The 17,905-nt window shown below is 57.0% G+C and overlaps 2 protein-coding genes across 2 annotated transcripts in view; both read left to right on the forward strand.

Moving 5' to 3' along the window:
• Positions 1–4,036, forward strand: part of LOC306813850 (death-associated protein kinase 2-like) — a gene marked incomplete at its 5' end in the record, with an annotated part of 4,463 nt that extends 427 nt beyond the window's left edge. Inside the window, 10 exons of the mRNA XM_079329511.1 lie at positions 84–311; positions 405–543; positions 657–786; positions 876–924; positions 1,047–1,073; positions 1,170–1,322; positions 2,741–2,786; positions 2,873–2,962; positions 3,088–3,171; positions 3,751–4,036. Of these exons, the coding sequence (XP_079185637.1) occupies positions 84–311; positions 405–543; positions 657–786; positions 876–924; positions 1,047–1,073; positions 1,170–1,322; positions 2,741–2,786; positions 2,873–2,962; positions 3,088–3,171; positions 3,751–3,831 (1,027 nt within the window). The 3' untranslated portion in view covers positions 3,832–4,036. The remainder of the gene's footprint in view (positions 1–83; positions 312–404; positions 544–656; positions 787–875; positions 925–1,046; positions 1,074–1,169; positions 1,323–2,740; positions 2,787–2,872; positions 2,963–3,087; positions 3,172–3,750) is intronic.
• Positions 4,037–6,453: 2,417 nt separating this feature from the next.
• On the forward strand, positions 6,454–17,718 carry INSRR (insulin receptor related receptor). The gene is made up of 21 exons (XM_079329477.1): positions 6,454–7,006; positions 8,246–8,558; positions 8,641–8,783; positions 8,935–9,079; positions 9,163–9,377; positions 9,446–9,572; positions 9,666–9,904; positions 10,431–10,598; positions 10,705–10,894; positions 11,018–11,059; positions 11,152–11,420; positions 12,104–12,240; positions 13,110–13,275; positions 14,367–14,475; positions 14,571–14,641; positions 15,326–15,555; positions 15,635–15,745; positions 15,834–15,993; positions 16,066–16,195; positions 16,266–16,400; positions 17,431–17,718. The coding sequence occupies exons 1-21, from the start codon at positions 6,466–6,468 to the stop codon at positions 17,687–17,689; spliced, it is 3,900 nt and encodes a 1,299-aa protein (XP_079185603.1). The 5' UTR covers positions 6,454–6,465; the 3' UTR covers positions 17,690–17,718.
• Positions 17,719–17,905: the final 187 nt, after the last annotated feature.

The raw sequence follows: 17,905 nt of genomic DNA on the forward strand, positions 1-17,905 counted from the left end.
ACAGCCCCAGGGGTGCCCGGATTCCTGCGATTTCCCCAGGGTGGGGTCAGCGCAGCCACGCCCTAGCCCAGCTCTCGCCGCAGTGGCCACTTTGGCGTGGTGAGGCTGTGCCGTGAGCGCAGCACCGGCGCTTTCTACGCCGCCAAATTCGTGAGGAATCAGCGGAGGAGGAGCCGGGGCAGCCACCGGGGGCTGGAGAGGGCGCAGGTGGAGAGGGAAGTCGCCATCCTCCGCCAGCTCGACCATCCCAACATCATGCAGCTCCATGAGATCTTCTCCAGCAGAGCTGAAGTGGTGCTGGTGCTGGAGCTGTGAGTGGGGGGGGCTGAGAGGGGGGGGGATCCCCCAATTTTTGTGCCGTGTGTTGGAGGTGGCTGAGCTCCTCTGCCCCCACCCCCGTGCAGGATCAGCGGTGGGGAACTCTTTGATTTTATTGCTGAGAAGGAGATGCTGTCAGAAGAAGAGGCCATCGAGTTCCTGGGGCAGATCCTGAGCGGGGTGCAGTATCTGCACGCTCGCCTCATCGCTCACTTCGACCTCAAGGTGCCCGTGGGGGCCCCCCAAACTCACTCCCCGAGGATCCAAAGGCTGGTCCCATCCCTCTCAGCTCCCCAAGCTGCTGCTGTCACCCCTTTGTCATCCCCCTGTCCCCACAGCCTGAGAACATCATGCTGCAGGAGAAGGATGTCCCCAAACCCCGGATCAAGATCATCGATTTTGGGCTGGCCCAGCAGCTGGAGGATGGCACCACCTTCAAGAGCCTCTGTGGGACCCCCCAGTACATTGGTACAGGGCTGGCACATCCCTGGGGGGGGCACAGCAAGGGAGGGAGGTGCCCCTCTGATATCCCACCCTGGCTCTGTGTTTGCCCCCAGCTCCTGAAGTGATCAATTATGAGCCACTGAGCCCCGCGACCGACATGTGGTGAGGAGTCAGGATTTGGGGGCAGCAGGATGAGCTGGTGGGTGGGGAGGGACACCCCTGGGTGCCACAGAGCATGGGGGGCTCAGGGAGGGCAGGGCCTGACCCCCATCTCCTCCTTTCAGGAGCATTGGAGTCATCACCTACATTCTGTGAGTATGTGGATGGGGGGAAACTGAGGCACAAGGTGCTGGGGTAGCTGAGCCAGTGTTGTCCTGGCATTCAGCAGCTCTGTTGTGTCCCCACAGGCTCAGTGGCCTGTCCCCCTTCCAGGGTGAGACAGATGCTGAGACCCTCTCCAACGTCGTGGCCGGTGCCTACGAGTTTGAGGAGCGCTGCTTCAGCCAGACCTCCGAGATGGCCAAGGACTTCATCCGCCAGCTGCTGCTGAGGGAGCCACAGTGAGGCCCCATCCTCACCCCTTCCAATCCATCTCCACCTCCACCTCTGTTATCTGCACCTCCAACATCCCCATCCTCATCGTCATCATCCCTATCCCCATCATCCCCATCCTCACCTCCAACATCTTCATCTTCATTATCCCCATCTTCATCACCCCCATTCTCACCTCCAACATCCCCATCCCCATCGTCATCATCCCCATCCTCACCTCCAACAACCCCATCTTCATCATCCACATCCTCACCTCCAACATCCCCATCCCCATCGTCATCATCCCCATCCTCACCTCCAACATCTTCATCTTCATTATCCCCATCTTCATCATCTCCACCCTTACCTCCAACATCTCAATCTTCATCATCCCCATCCCCACCGTCATCATCCCTATCCCCATCATCCTCATCCTCACCTCCAACATCTTCATCTTCATTATCCCCATCTTCATCATCTCCATCCTTACCTCCAACATCTCAATCTTCATCATCCCCATCCCCACTGTCATCATCCCTATCCCCATCATCCCCATCCTCACCTCCAACATCTTCATCTTCATTATCCCCATCTTCATCATCCCCATTCTCACCTCCAACATCTTCATCTTCATCACCCCCATCTTCATCAACCCCATTCTCACCTCCAACATCCCCATCCCCATCATCATAATCCCCATCCTCACCTCCAACATCTCCATTATCCCCATCCTCAACTCCAACATCTCAATCTTCATCATCCCCATCCTCACCGTCATCATCCCTATCCCCATCATCCCCATCTTCATCATCCCCATCTTCATCATCCCCATCTTCATCATCCCCATCCTCACCTCCAACATCCCCATCATCCTCATCTTCATCATCCTCATCCTCACCTCCAACATCTTCATCTTCATTATCCCCATCTTCATAATCCCCATCCCCATCTTCATCATCTCCATCCCCTCCCCATCTCCATCATCCCCATCCCATCCCCATCTCCATCATCCCCATCCCATCCCCATCTCCATCATCTCCATCCCATCCCCATCTCCATCATCTCCATCCCATCCCCATCTCCATCATCTCCATCCCATCCCCATCTCCATCATCCCCATCCCATCCCCATCTCCATCATCCCCATCCCATCCCCATCTCCATCATCTCCATCCCATCCCCATCTCCATCATCTCCATCCCATCCCCATCATCCCCATCCCATCCCATCCCCATCTCCATCATCCCCATCCCCTCCCCATCTCCATCATCCCCATCCCATCCCCATCTCCATCATCCCCATCCCATCCCCATCTCCATCATCCCCATCCCATCCCCATCTCCATCCCCATCATCTCCACTTCCCTTCTCTGTCCCCACCATCCCCATGGTGGAGGGACATGTGTGGGGCCGGGACCCCCATCCCCAAAATGTCCCTTTGTCCCACAGGCAGCGCATGACAGCATCCGAGTGCCTGGTGCACCCCTGGATCAAGGTGAGAGGCTCTGGCAGGGGGTGGCCTCCAGGCCCTTGGGAGCAGGGTGGGGACACGGTGACAGTGCCACGTCCTTGTCCCCAAAGCCCCTGAGCAGGAAGCAGGAGCTGAGCCGGAGCCGTTCCTCCATCAACATGAGAAACTTCCGCAAGTTCAACGCGCTGAGGAAGTGGAAGGTGAGCGTGTCCCACCACCCCTGAGCGCCCTGGGGAGCTCAGGCTGAGCTCCAGCCGAGGCTGGCTCCATCCCAGAGATGTGGGAGGGACCCCCACCCCAGACCCCCTCCCCTGTTGTCCCCCAGCTCTCCTACAACACAGTGTCTGCCTGCAACCGGCTGTGCCGCAGGCGGCTGCTCTGCGAGCTGGGCAAGGAGGAGGAGGAGCTGGTGAGCCCCCAGGAGCCCCCAAATCCACCCAGCACGGGCTGGGAAGGGGAGCAGAAGGGATTTGGGGGGGGTTTCTCAGTTTCTCCCCATGGCAGTGCCCTCTATGCTGCAGACTCCCTGTTTTGAGCAGGAGAGCATGGTGGGATGAGATGAGCCCCCAGATCCCCCCAGCACGGGCTGGAAAGGGGGGCAGAAGGGATTTTGGGGGGTTTTCTCAGTTTGCCCCCATGACAGTGCCCTCTATGCTACAGACTCCCTGTTTTGGGTAGGAGGGGCAGAGCATGGGTGGATGACATGAACCCCCAGGAGCCCCCAGATTCCCCCAACACAGGCTGGGAAGGGGGACAGAAGGGATTTGGGGGGGTTTTCTCAGTTTCCCCCCATGGCAATGCCCTCTATGCTGCTGTTTTGGGCAGGAGGGGGTGGGATGAAATGAGGAAAGTGCAGGGAGATGCCCCAGGGATGGAGCATCGAGTAGAATGGGGTGCTGTGCAGTGAGGGTTGTCTGCACAGCCCTTTCCTTTGGGGGTTCTCTGTGTGGGGGAAATCCTGTCCCTGCAGCCCCCCTGTGCCCCCCAGCGCTGCTGTGAGAGCGACCAAGAGGAGCAGAGGAGCCCCCACACGTCTCTGCTGCGCCGGCGGAGAAGCAGCTGCTCCTGAGCCCCTCCCAAAAAACCACTCCCTGCGAGGGGAGCATTTGGGATCTCCTCATCACCCCATCCAAGGGGGCCGGGCAGTGTCCAGCCCCAGAGCTCCCAGTTCCATGGTGTTGGAGGGTCACTGGGACATCAGCAACCCGTTCCTGCCGCCGGGTTTTGCTGCCCCAGGGCTGGGAATTTCCTCTCTGCTTTGTCCTAATGAGAAAAATAAAAATCACCTCCTCCTCCTCTATCTTCTTCTCCTTCCTATCCTTCCCCTTCACAGCCAGGCAGGTGCTGGGTGCCCACAGCTCCCTTCCTCACTAGGGCTGCTGATCTGGGGGCACCCCAAAACCGTGGGGCCCCCCAGATTTCACCCTGTTGGGGCAGAATGACCCTTAAATTATCCCTTCTGTGCTTCTCCCCATGGTTTTCTGGCTGATTTCCTGACATCCCCCCCTTACCAGAACAACTCGGATCCTCCTGCTCTGACTGGGGAAACTGAGGCAGGAGGCAGCATTTCCTTCCCACCCACTACAGCGCGGGGGGGCGCCGCCCTGTTTTCCCCCTCTCTATTTCCCAAACATGCCCTGGCTCTGGCCCTGACAGTTGTCAGGCTAAATATTTTGTGTGCGGCTGCCGAAAACAGAAGAAGCGAAGGGGCCGCGGGGTCCGTGGGTTCCGCCCGGTCACGGAGCAGCAGAACCCGAGGTGGGAGCGGGTCGGGACCCCGGGGGTCCCGATGAGGATGGGGCCGAGGGCTCTGGGTGCCCCGCGGTTGGGGGTGATGCTGCTGGTCCTTGGTCACCTCCCGCTGCCCCCCGTGTGGGCTCCCTCCGAAAGTAAGTGCTTGGGAGAGGGGTGGGGGGAGTTATTTGGGGTGGGGGCTGCCTGATAATTCCTCCGGGGGTCTGCCAGAGACAAGCCTGAGGTGAAGATTTTTGGGGGTTTTCTTGTCTCAGTTGGTGCCCCCTCAATTCTGCAGACCCCCTCCCCGTTTTGGGCAGGAGGGGCAGAGAATGGGGGGCTTGGCAGGGCCCCTCAACCCCAGGGGGGATGATGGAAAATTGTCACAGGAGATGGAAACTGGGGTGGGAAAGGTTGGGGAGGGGTCCTGAGTCTCATAGCCACAACAGGGGGGTCTGTCATTTGTCCTGCATCCCCTCTCCGTGCCACCCGTGCCTCAGTTTCCCCAGTCACCGAGGGGTTGTGCTGGGGGTTGGGAGGAATGAAGAATCCGAGAGGTGCCCAAGGGACACAGGTCACTCTGTCTGCTCCCACCTGGGACCCCTCCTCTGTCCTTCCAGAGGCTGAAAATCCTGGGAATTTTAGCCCAAACCTTGGGAATTTTAGCCCCAAAATCCTGGGAATTTGAGCTCTAAAATCCTGGGAATTTTATGACCCAAACCCTTGGAATTCTGGCCCCAAAAACCTGGGGATTCCAAGCTTAGAACTCTCAGAATTTCAGCCTGAAAACCCTGGGAATTCCAGCCCCAAAATCTGGGAATTGCAGCCCCAAAAATTCTGGAAATTTCAGCCTGAAAGTCCTGGGAATTTTATGACCCAAACCTTTGGAATTCTGGCCCCAAAAACCTGGGATTTCCAAGCTTAGAAATCTCAAAATTTCAGCCTGAAAATATGGGAATTTTAGCCCCAAACCTTGGGAATTTCAGCCTCAAAATCCTGAGAATTCCAGGCCCTAAATCTGGGAATTCCAGTCCCAAAATTCTGGAAATTTCAGTCCTAAAATCCTGGGAATTTTATGACCCAAACCTTGGAATTCTGGCCGCAGAAACCTGGGGATTCCAAGCTTAGACTTCGCAGAATTTCAGCCTGAAGATCCTGGGAATTTTATGACCTAAAGTTTGGGAATTTCAGCTCCAAAATCCTGGGAATTCCAGCCTCAAAATTCTGGAAACTTCAGCCTGAAAATCCTGGGAATTTTATGACCCAAACCTTTGGAATTCTGGCCCCAGAAACCTGGGAATTTTAAGACCCAAACCCTGGGAATCCCTGCCCTAAAACCACAGGAATTCTGGCCCCAAAAACCTGGGAATTTTGGCCTCAAAATCCTGGAATACTCAGCCCTGAAGCAGACAGATGAGGGGTGGCTCCCTCCAGGACCTGGAACTGGGTTCTGACAGGGGATGCTGTCAGTGGGAAGATTTTGGCTTGTTTTTGGGATTAGGAAGCAGGAAGTGCTGGGGGTTATACTGCCCATTTTTGAGTGGAAAAGCCCCAAAATCACCAATGTGGGGTTGGGGCAGTGCCACATGGGGATCTGTGATGGCTTTGGGTGCCCCATTACCTGGCTGGAGCTGCCACTCACTGAGTAACCACATGAGTGGGGAGATCTGTGAGCCCCCCACAACTCAGGGAAGGGGGAAAACCATTTTCAGAGTGGACAGCAGGGCTGGGATGTGTTTCTGGGGCTGAATCCCAGCCTGCCAAGCCTCATCAGCATCAGTGCTGATGGATGTGCCATGGCAGAGCTGCTCACATCTCCCAGGCTGCCCAAACCAATTCCAGCCAGGCTTGACAGGCAGCACCAAGATATTGAACCCCCCTGGGGGGATCTCTGGGTGGGGATGGGGGTCAGCTGCCCCATCCCTGCTGCCCACAGCCTCTCCCTCTCTCCACCCCAGTCTGTGGCAGCATGGACATCCGCAATGACGTCTCCCAGCTGAGGAAACTGGAAAATTGCTCCATCATCGAGGGCAACCTGCAGATCCTGCTGATGTTCACCACGGGCGCCGAGGATTTTCGGGGGCTCAGCTTCCCTGGCTTGCTGATGATCACGGAATACCTGCTCCTTTTCCGTGTCTACGGGCTGGAGAGCCTGAGGGATCTCTTCCCCAACCTCTCAGTCATCCGTGGCACCAAGCTCTTCTTCAGCTACTCCTTGGTGATCTTTGAGATGCCTCACCTGAGGGACGTGGGGCTGCACAGCCTGAGCCACATCCTGCGCGGCTCGGTGCGAATCGAGCGCAACCAGGAGCTCTGCCACCTCTCCACCATCGACTGGGGGCTGCTGCTGCCTGACACAGGGGACAGCACCTATATTGTTGGTAATAAATTGGCTGAAGAGTGTGCTGATGTCTGCCCGGGCATCCTGGATGTGGAGAAGCCGTGTGTGCAGACCAGTGTCAATGGGCAGCTGGATTATCGCTGCTGGACTTCCAGTTACTGTCAGAAAGGTGGGTGTTGTTGGTTGCTTTTCTGGGGTGGTGGTGGTTTGTGGGGAACTGGAGGAGGCAGCATGGTGGGGTAACCAGATCTGTGCTGTATCATCCTCTGAGGAGAGGGCAGCTCCCAGCTGTTGTGTTTTCCCAGTGGTGAGGTAAATACAGGCCCCTCCTGAGCTCGTTTGCTGTAAACAGGAGAGCTGGTAATGAAATATGTACTATAAACACAGATCCTTATCAGGGCTGCAACCTGGCTGCACTGGGCAGATGGGGTTCAGCAAGGGCTGAGCCCCACCTTGTCCATCCATCTGTGCTGCTGTCCCACCGTGCAGCCCCTCATCCACCAACCCAGCTGCTCACTCAGCCAGCCCTGCCCAGCCATCCACTCACCACACAGCCATCCATGCATTCCCTCTGTGCACCCTGCCATCCACTCCTCCATCAATCCATTCCTACCTCCCTTCATCCCTCCCTGCATACCTGTATCCTTCCCTTTCTCCTGCCATCCTTGGATCCCCACATCCCAGCATCCTTCCTTCTGTCCCTGCATCACATTCCTCCCTCCATCCCTCCTTCCATCCCTAAATCAGATTCCTCCTTTCATCCCTCCCTCCATTCCTGCATCACATTCCTCACTTCATCCCTCCCTCCATCCCTACATCACATTCCTCCCTCCATCCCTGTATCCTTCCCTTTCTCCTGCCATTCTTGGATCCCCAGCATCCTTCCTTCTGTCCCTGCATCACATTCCTCCCTTCATCCCTTCTTCCATCTCTTCACCACATTCCTCCCTTCATCTCTCTTTCTATCCCTGCATCCCATTCCTCCCTTCATCCCTCCCTCCATCCCTGTTTCCTTTCCTTTCTCCTGCCATTTTTGGATCCCCAGCATCCCTCCCTCCATCCCTGCATCCCATTCCTCCCTTCCTCCCACCATCCATCCATCCATCCATCCATCCATCCATCCATCCATCCATCCATCCATCCATCCATCCATCCATCCTTTCATCCCTCCATCACTTCATCCATCCCCACCTCCCTCCCTCCCTGCATCCCTTCATCCCACCATCCATCCCCCATCCCTTCATCCCTCCATCTCTCTCCCTATCCCACCCTTCACCCCCGTTTTCCCCCAGCCCCGCAGCATACCAGCAGCCCTCAAACCCTTCCCCATTTTCCCCCGCGCACCCCAATCCCACCCGTGCTGCCCCAGGCTGGGCTCCGTGCCGCAGTTTCGCCTTTCTCCTCGCAGTGTGCCCGTGCGGCGCGGGCTCGGCGTGCACGGCAGCAGGCGAGTGCTGCCACCCCGAGTGCCTGGGGGGCTGCGGCCGCCCCCACGACCGGCGGGCTTGTGTCGCCTGTCGCCACTTCCATTTCAACGGGCACTGCCTGCCCTCCTGCCCTCCCCGCACCTACGAGTACGAGGGCTGGCGCTGTGTCACCGCCGAGTACTGCGCCAGCCTGCGCAAGGTCTCCGACAATCCCCGCGACGCCTCCAAATTCGTCATCCACCAGCGGCAGTGCCTGTCCGAGTGTCCCTCGGGGTACACCAGGAGTGACAGCAGGTGCGGGGTGTCCCCTGTGTCCCGGTGCTGTGGCGGTGGTGGCACTTTGCCCAGCTCACTGTCGCTGTCGCCCTGCCCGCAGCATGTTCTGCCACAAATGCGAGGGGTTGTGTCCCAAGGAGTGCAAGGTGGGCACCAAGACCATCGACTCGATGCAGGCAGCACAGGAGCTGGGGGGCTGCACCCTCATCGAGGGGAATCTCATTCTCAACATCCGCCGGGGCTGTGAGTGTCACACCTGGTCCTGCCAAACCCACCCCGGGTGGGAGAGCTGCTGTGGAGGGCAGGGGGTGGAGGAAGGGGGTCTTTTCCCTCGCAGAGTGGATTAATGGGGAGGTGCCCCTCTCCCTGAGCTCATGCAGGGTGTCATTCCCAGATAACCTGGCCTCGGAGCTGCAGAGCAGCCTGGGGCTCATTGAGACCATCACGGGCTTCCTGAAGATCAAACACTCCTTCGCCCTCGTCTCCTTGTCCTTCTTCAAGAACCTCAAACTGATCCGTGGTGACTCCATGGTGGATGGGTGAGGATGGTGTGGGTTTTTTGGGGAACACGTGGCTCTAAAGTCACCCTTGCCCACTGCCTCTATCCACATCTCCTCCCCAGGAATTACACCCTGTACGTCCTGGACAACCAGAACCTGCAGCAGCTCTGGGACTGGAGCCACCACATCCTCTCCATCCCCGTGGGCAAGATGTACTTTGCTTTCAATCCCAAGCTGTGCCTGGCCGAAATCTATCGCATGGAGGAGGTGACAGGCACCAAGGGGCGGCAGAACAAGGCAGAGATCAACCCTCGCACCAACGGGGACCGGGCGTCCTGTGAGTACGGGGATGGGGACAAGCAGCAGTGCCACGAGCTCTGCCTGAGCCTTGCCTCTTCCCCACAGGTAAAACCCAAACCCTGCGCTTCATCTCCAACATCACCGAGTCCGATCGCATCTTCCTCAAGTGGGAGCGGTACCGCCCCCCCGAGTACCGCGACCTCCTCAGCTTCATTGTCTACTACAAGGAGTCGTAAGTGGTCCCCATTGTGGAGGGCGTGGGAATCCCAAAGTGATCCTTTTTTTGCTTAAAAAGGACCCTCCCTGATTGCCTGGTGTGGGGCAGACCCTTCCAGAACGTGTCAGAGTATGTGGGGCAAGACGCCTGCGGGGCTCAGAGCTGGAACGTGCTGGATGTGGATCTACCCCTGAGCAGCGAGCAGGAGCCGGGGGTGACGCTGCTCAACCTCCGTCCCTGGACACAATATGCCATTTTCGTGCGAGCCATCACCCTCACCACGGCCGAGGAAGGGCGTAACTACGGGGCGCAGAGCGAGGTGGTTTATATCCGAACCATGCCGGCGGGTAAGGGGATGGAATGGGGCTGGGGGTGCCCGTGGTGGAGCCCCCAGGAAAGATTGATCACCCCCAGATAAGACTGATCACCCCTAGAAAAGACAGACTGATGACCCCCAGAAAAGACTGATGACCCCCAGAAAAGACTGGTCACCCCCCGAAAAGACTGATCACCCCCAGGAAAGACAGGCTGACCACCCCCAGAAAAGAGTGACACCATGCCAGTGGGGAAGGGGCTGGAACGGGGCTGGGGGTGCCCGTGGTGGAGCCCCCAGAAAAGTCTGATGACCCCCAGAAAAGACTGGTCACCCCCAGAAAAGACTGATGACCCCCAGAAAAGTCTGACCACCCCCAGAAAAGACTGATCACCCTCAGAAAAGATTGACCACCCCCAGAAAAGATTTGCACCATGCCAGTGGGGACGGGGCTGACATGGGGCTGGGGGTGCCCGTGGTGGAGCCCCCAAAAAAGACTGGTCACCCCCAGAAAAGCCTGATCACCCCCAAAAAGACTGACCACCCCCGTGTCATCCCAGCCCCGACAGTGCCCAGGGATGTGATCTCCATGTCCAACTCCTCCTCCCACATCGTGGTGCGTTGGAAGCCGCCCACCCAACGCAATGGCAACATCATTTATTACCTGGTGCTGTGGCAGCAGCTGGCCGAGGACATGGAGCTCTACATCAACGATTACTGCCACAAAGGTGAGGCCAAGCAGGGCAGGGGCAGCACAGCAGCCAAGGGTGACAGCAGGACAGGGATTGTGCCACTGTGCCAGGCTCTGCCAGCCTTTCCCATTGCTGCCCACAGGGTTGAAGCTGCCCACCAGCAGTGCAGATACTCGCTTTGGGTTTGGGGATGGTCCCGAGGGGGAGCAGGATGCTGAGGAGAGGTGCTGCCCCTGCCGCCCCACCGACGGGCAGCTCCGCATGGAGGGTGAAGCTGAATCTTTCCAGAAGAAGTTTGAGAACTTCCTGCACAATTCCATCACCATCCCCAGGTGCCATCTGAGGGGGTCCCTGCTTTTGGGGGGCTCCCTCAAGCTGGGTGCGTGGGTCTGTTTGGGTGGGGGGTCCAGTGGCTGCTCCTGGCAGAGCCTTTAACTGATTTCCCACTGTCTCAGGCCACCCTGGAAGGTGACATCCATTAACAAGAACCCACAGAGGTGAGCTGGGACCAACATGGGAGATCACCCCTCCCTTGATCAATTTTAGATTACAACCCTGACACCTTGACTGCCGTCCCCACCTCCTACAGATCCCAAAAGCAGCGCAGGGACGTGGTGCCCATCACATCCACACCCAACTCCTCCTCAGCAGAACCACTGGCCCCCAGCCGCCCCGGAGGAGGAGAACCCAAGGCTGACTTCCAAATTTTTGAGGATAAGGTGGTGCGTGACCGGGCGGTGCTGTCGCGACTGCGTCACTTCACCGAGTATCGCATCGACATCCACGCCTGCAACCACGCCGCGCACACCGTGGGCTGCAGCGCCGCCACCTTCGTCTTTGCCAGGACCATGCCCGAGCGTGAGTGTCCCCACGTCACTCCTGGATGTACTGGGGTGCACTGGGGTGTTGATTAGTTGGGGTTCGGGTGATGTCTGCAGGTGATGAGTCGCTGTTGTGATCTGCTCGATCCGAGCGGGAGTTGTGATGGTTTGTTGGACACCAGGGTGTAAATGACAAAAGCAAGAGACACAGGTTTGCTCAGCAGAAAGGAGTTATGTAGTTTATTGCATGAAACAATTCAGTTTTGTGATAGAGAGAGAAAGGATGGGATATAGCTACCACATCCTCGTGGTTATCCAATGATGGATACATCTCCAATCCATTGGGGAGAACTCAAAGTCTCTTTAGGAAGTCACTTTTTATAGTCCTTTTCCAAAGTGAATGGCCTCTGGCCAAGAGGTGGATGGACTATTGTATGTGGAGATCATTGCTCCAAGAACCAGGTGGAACAGGACACTATAACCAGTGCCAGTGGAGATCATTGCTCCAAGAAACAGGTGGAACAGGGTGCTATAAGCAGTACCCTGCTCAAGAGCAGTGTGCTATGGCAGCTCCAAGAACACCCACAAACATTCCCTGGCAAACATCCACCTCAGCCTGCCTAGAACTCAGGTCCAGGTCCTGAGTCTCTGATGATGGTCATGAGGAAGATCAGAGAAACTTTGGACTGACTTTTACACTCCCTCTGTGCCCCTCTCCAGTGCAAGCTGACAACATTCCTGGCAATGTGACGTGGGAACCAGCTGGCAAGAACAGTGTCCTGCTTCGCTGGGAAGAGCCCAGGAACCCCAACGGGCTCATCCTCAAGTATGAGATTAAATACAGCCGGGAGAGTGAGGTGAGAGCACCCTGTGGCATCCCCTGCCCAGCTCTGCCAGGTGTGGTTACAGGGGGACAGCACACAATCCCATGCCATGCCATGCTATCCCATTGATCCCATCCAATTGATCCCACCCCATCCCATCCCCTCCACTGGATCCCACACTATCCATCCCATCCCATTCCAGTGATCCCATCCCAATGATCCCATCCCCTGGGATCCCATCCCATCCCCTGGATCCCACACTATCCATCTCATTGATCCCATCCCATCCCAGTGATCTCATCCCATCCCACTGATCCCATCCCAGTGATCTCATCCCATCCCATCCCATCCCACTGATCCCATCCCAGTGATGCCATCCCATCCCATGCCATTGATCCCATCCCATCCCATCCCAGTGATCTCATCACATCCCATCCCATTGATCCCATCCCAGTGATGCTATCCCATCCCATGCCATTGATCCCATCCCATCCCACCCCAGTGATCTCATCCCATCCCATCCCATTGATCCCATCCCAGTGATCCTATCCCATCCCATCCCAGTGATCCTATCCCATCCCATTGATCCCATCCCATCCCATCCCATCCCATCCCATCCCATTGATCCCATCCCATCCCATCCCATCCCAGTGATCTCATCCTATCCCATCCCACAGATCCCATCCCAGTGATGCTATCCCATCCCATCCCATCCCAGTGATCTCATCCCATCCCATCCCAGTGATCCCATCCCATCCCATCCCAGTGATCCTATCCCATCCCATCCCATCCCATCCCATCCCATCCCATCCCATCCCATCCCATCCCATCCCTCTCCCAAGGCTCACACGTGGCTGGGGGGACACGAGGCCCCTTTGCCACCCCCACACTGTCCCCTCCAGGAGGTCACCACTGTTGTCTGCGTTTCACGCCACCGCTACTCCAAGTATGGGGGTGTCCACCTGGCTCTGCTCCAGCCAGGGAACTACTCAGCCAAGGTCAGGGCCACCTCACTGGCTGGCAATGGCTCATGGACAGGGCTGGTCAAGTTTTACATCCTGGGGCCAGGTACTTGTTGGAGGGGTAGGGGGACATCAACAGGGACCTTGGTGGGCAGGGAGGGGGTGGCTGTGGGGTTGGGGAGCTGGGGATCAGAGGGTGCTGCTGGATCAGGGCACTGGGGAGTTGGGCTGTGCTGCTGGGGTGGGATGTGTGGGGTCAGGGGATGCTGCTGAAGATGGGAGTTGTTGCTGAGGGATTGAGGGGTGATCCTGGCCTCAGACACTGGAGCATCACAGAATCTCAGAATCGTTTGGGTTGGAAAAGGCCTCCAAGATCAGTGAGTCCAGCTGTTCTCAGCACTGCCAAGGCTGTCTCTAACTGATGTCCCCAAGTGCCACATCCACAAATCTGTTAAATCCCAGAGACTTCCCCAGTGCTCTGGGCAGCCTTCTCCAATGCTTTCCAGTTTTCCCAAATATCCAATCTAAACTTCCCCTAGTCCAACTTGAGGCTGTTCCTGTTCCCTGGGAGCAGAGCCCAACCCTCACCTGGCTGCCCTCTCCTGGCAGGGAGTTGTGCAGATCCACAGGGTCCCCCCTGAGCCTCCTTTTCTCAAGGATGAGCCCTCTCACCTCCCTCAGGTGCTCCTGGTGCTCCAGACCCCTCCCCAGCTCTGCTCCTTTCTCTGGTCACATTCCAGCCCCTCTTTCTTGGGTAGCAATGGATTTGTAGAAACACTTTTTATTGTCTCATAAGGGAGATTCAGTTCTAGTTGGGTTTTGGCCCTTCTAATTTTCATTCTTGTCCTGAGCTCCCTCAGATCCTCCTGAACTTCCATCCCCCTCTCTTGAAGGTCAGAACCTTTCTTTTCTCTCTGAGCTCCAGCCAAAGATCTCTGCTCAGCCAGGCTGACCTTGCCATCCATCCAAGGATTGAGGAGCTGGGGGGTTGGGACTGGGACTGGGGGAACTGGGACTAAAGTCTTTTGATAGACTGGGGGATCTGGGGGACTGGGGGATGCTCTGGGATGGGGGCACACACAGATCAGAGGGTGCTGCTGGTCTGGGGAGCTGGAGGCTCCCCTTCTCCAGCCCACTTGTGGGAGATGAGACAGGATGAGTGCCCCAACCTAATCCACAACCTCCTGCTCCTGGCAGCCGAGGAAGAGTCCAGCAGCTTCTACGTCCTGCTCACTGTCACACCCGTGGTGCTCATGGTGCTCATCTCCTGCCTGGCTGTCTTTGTCTTCTTCTACAACAAGAAGAGGTAACGACCCCCCCTGCACCCCCAGGGCTGGACTGGGGCAGGGTCTGGCTGGGAGGAGCTGGGGGGAGGCTCCAAGCTCTGCCCACCCCTGACAGGAACAATGATGGGTACCCCAGTGGGACTCTGTATGCTTCTGTCAACCCCGAGTACTTCAGCGCCTCGGACAGTACGTGGGGACATGGGGACAGGAAAGGGACACCCCAAAGGGCCACGGAGCCCTTTGTTTGCTGGGGTCACACTGGAGGGGACTGGGATGGGATGGGATCAATGGGATGGGAATGGGGATGGGATGGGATCGAGATGGGATGGGATGGGATCAATGGGATGGGATTGATGGGATCAATGGGATGGGGATGGGATGGGATAGGATGGGTTCGATGGGATCAATGGAATGGGATGGGATCTATGGGATCGATGGGATGGGATCAATGGGATGGAATGGGATCAGTGGGATGGGATTGATGGCATTGGGGATGGAATCAATGGGATGGGATCAATGGGATGGCATAGGACGGGATGGGATGAGATGGGATGGGATCAATGGGATGGGGATGGGATCAATGGGAAGGCATCGATGCGGATGGGATCAATGGGATGGCATAGGATGGGATGGGATCAATGGGATGGCATAGGATGGGCTGGGATCAATGGGATCAATGGGATGGACATGGACACTGACATGGATATGGCAGGGGGATGAGAACAGGGAGGAGGATGGCAATGGGATTGAGATAGGAATGAGAATGGGATGAAGATCAAGATGAGGATGGGGATGGGATGAAGAAGAGGACGGGCAGCAGATGGGATTAGTCACAGTGCTGGGGATGGGGTGATCCCCACTCACCCACAGTGTACATGCCTGATGAGTGGGAGGTGTCCCGGGAGAAGATCACAGTGATCCGGGAGCTGGGACAGGGCTCCTTTGGGATGGTGTATGAGGGGGTGGCACTGGGGCTGGTCACGGAGGGAGAGGAGACCAAGGTGGCCCTGAAGACTGTCAACGAGTTGGCCACCATGCGGGAGCGCATCGAGTTCCTCAACGAGGCCTCTGTCATGAAAGCCTTCAAGTGCCACCACGTGGTAGGTGGGCAGGGGAAGGGGAGGGAGGGGACATGGCGGGGTCTGGACACTCACATGCCACCCCTCTGTGTCCCTGCAGGTCCGTCTGCTCGGCGTTGTATCCCAGGGCCAGCCAGCTTTGGTCATCATGGAGCTGATGACACGTGGGGACCTGAAGAGTTACCTGCGCTCCCTCCGGCCTGAAGCAGAGGTGAGGGGCTGCTCAGGTGCCAGGAAAAGGAGCACCCACCCTTTTCCAGGGTACCCCTGCCCAAATCCTGACTCTGTGCACGGTGCAGAACAACCCTGGGCTGCCCCCACCGTCCCTCAAGGACATGATCCAGATGGCAGGAGAGATTGCTGATGGCATGGCTTACCTCAGCGCCAACAAATTCGTGCACCGGGACCTGGCCGCCCGAAACTGCATGGTGTCTGAGGATTTCACTGTCAAAATTGGAGGTGGGTGGGTAGTGCTGGGCAGGCTGTGCCAGCCCTGTGTCTCTGTCTGCTCACACTTTCCTCCTCTGCCAGATTTTGGCATGACCCGGGATATCTACGAGACGGATTATTACCGGAAAGGGGGCAAGGGGCTGCTCCCCGTGCGCTGGATGTCCCCCGAGGCTCTCAAGGATGGCATCTTCAACACTCAGTCTGATGTCTGGTAGGTGCTGAGGTGGGCAGAGACAGGAGGATTTGGGGATCCCCGAGCTGAGCAGATGTGTTCCTGGCAGGTCATTCGGGGTGGTGCTGTGGGAAATCGCCACGTTGGCAGAGCAGCCCTACCAGGGCATGTCCAACGAGCAGGTGCTGCGCTTTGTCATGGACAACGGCATCCTGGAGCGGCCTGAGAACTGCCCTGACAAACTGTGAGTGTTGGGGGGCGCCCACTCACACCCCCACCCTGTTGTGGGAAAGGCTGGCAGGGGAAATCCTGGTTTCTGCTGTGGTGGGAAGGATGTTGGGGGCTGGAGCCCCCCAAACCCAGCAGGTGCCCTCTTGTCCTGGTTTGGAGGACAGGTGTCTGCCAAAAAAGGCGGAAACATCTCTTTGAAATAGAGAATGTAAACCCCCTCCCTCCAAATTATTATAATTTGGAAATTAAGGGGCTCTCGGGGAAAGATAGGGGAATTAGAAATAACAATTCTTTACCAGGAAAATTAAAATAGAAGTACAGTATTAAGAAAAAGCACTCCTAACATTGCCAGTCAGAATCCAAGCTGACACCCATCAGTCAGTCAGGGTGTTGGCAGCAGTGCCATTCAATGGTGGCTGCATCCTCCTGCAGTGGCAGATGTGGTTCAGCTGGAGAAGGTGCAGTTTTCCTCTGAAGGTCCAGGGATGATGTGGAAAGGTCTGGTTTTCCTCTGGAATCCAGTGGTGTCCAAAATCTCGGTTTTTACCTGGGTAGGAAAGGCTTGGTTCCTCCCCTGGCTGGAGCATCTCCCAGTGGGATGATGGAATTTTATCAGTCATGCACTGGGACTCAATGGCCATGAACAGGAGATATCTCCTGGAGGGAGGATGGGCTGTGGGAAGATAAAGATGATTGCCCAGCTGGTTTAAAGCTGGCCCATTAGCAGATAATATGTGCCAGGAGATAAAGATCACTGCCACACCCAGTTTTGAACAATGGCCCATTAACAGGAGGTATCTCCCACAGTGGTAAGAATTGTTGCCACACCCAGTTTTTAACAATGGCCCATTAACAGGTGATACCTCCTGGATGAAGGGTGGGTCATGGAAAAGGTAAAGATGATTGTCCCAGCTGGTTTAAAGCTGGCCCATTAGCAGAGGCTATCTCCCAGGGAGATCAGGGTCACTGCTCCAGCTGGTTGAACAGATGGTGACAGAATCCACATTTCTGGCCACACCAACCCAACCCACCTCTCCCTGCAGCCACGAGCTGATGTGCCTGTGCTGGCAGCAGAACCCACGCCAGCGTCCCTCCTTCGTCCAGCTCCTGGAGCGCATCAAGGACCACATGGCTCCTGCTTTCCGCACCCTCTCCTTCTTCTACAGCCCTGAGAATGGCCACCACGGCTCAGGAGAGCCCTCCAGCACCGAGACAGACCCCTCCCCTGAGGAGGACGAGCCCCCCACATCCCCCCTGCCCGCACGCAAGGACCAGCTCCCCAATGGGACAGCCTCACTCTGACCCCGGGGTGACCCCCGCTGGACTCTGCACCCCACGCCCCTCTCTGGCCATCCCCCACTTCTGGGACCCCCCTGCATTATTTATTGCTTCCAAGGGTTCAGGTCAGGAGTGGGAAGAGGGTGGCAGCAAAACAAAGATGTTCCATGAGATGCATTTTCCCTAAAAATAAATTTGAGGTGCTCCAGATCGGGGGGAGGGAATAAGAGGCTGCTGGAT

Source organism: Erithacus rubecula, assembly GCF_903797595.1.
Source record: "Erithacus rubecula genome assembly, chromosome: 33".
Classification (NCBI taxonomy): domain Eukaryota; kingdom Metazoa; phylum Chordata; class Aves; order Passeriformes; family Muscicapidae; genus Erithacus; species Erithacus rubecula.

Coding starts and splice junctions, on each gene's coding strand:
- INSRR (XM_079329477.1), top strand. CDS start 6,466: ATGGACATCCGCAATGACGTCTCCCAGCTGAGGAAACTGGAAAATTGC. Junction 8,559..8,640: donor TACACCAGGAGTGACAGCAG/GTGCGGGGTGTC, acceptor CCCTGCCCGCAG/CATGTTCTGCCACAAATGCG. Junction 10,599..10,704: donor CAACGATTACTGCCACAAAG/GTGAGGCCAAGC, acceptor TGCTGCCCACAG/GGTTGAAGCTGCCCACCAGC.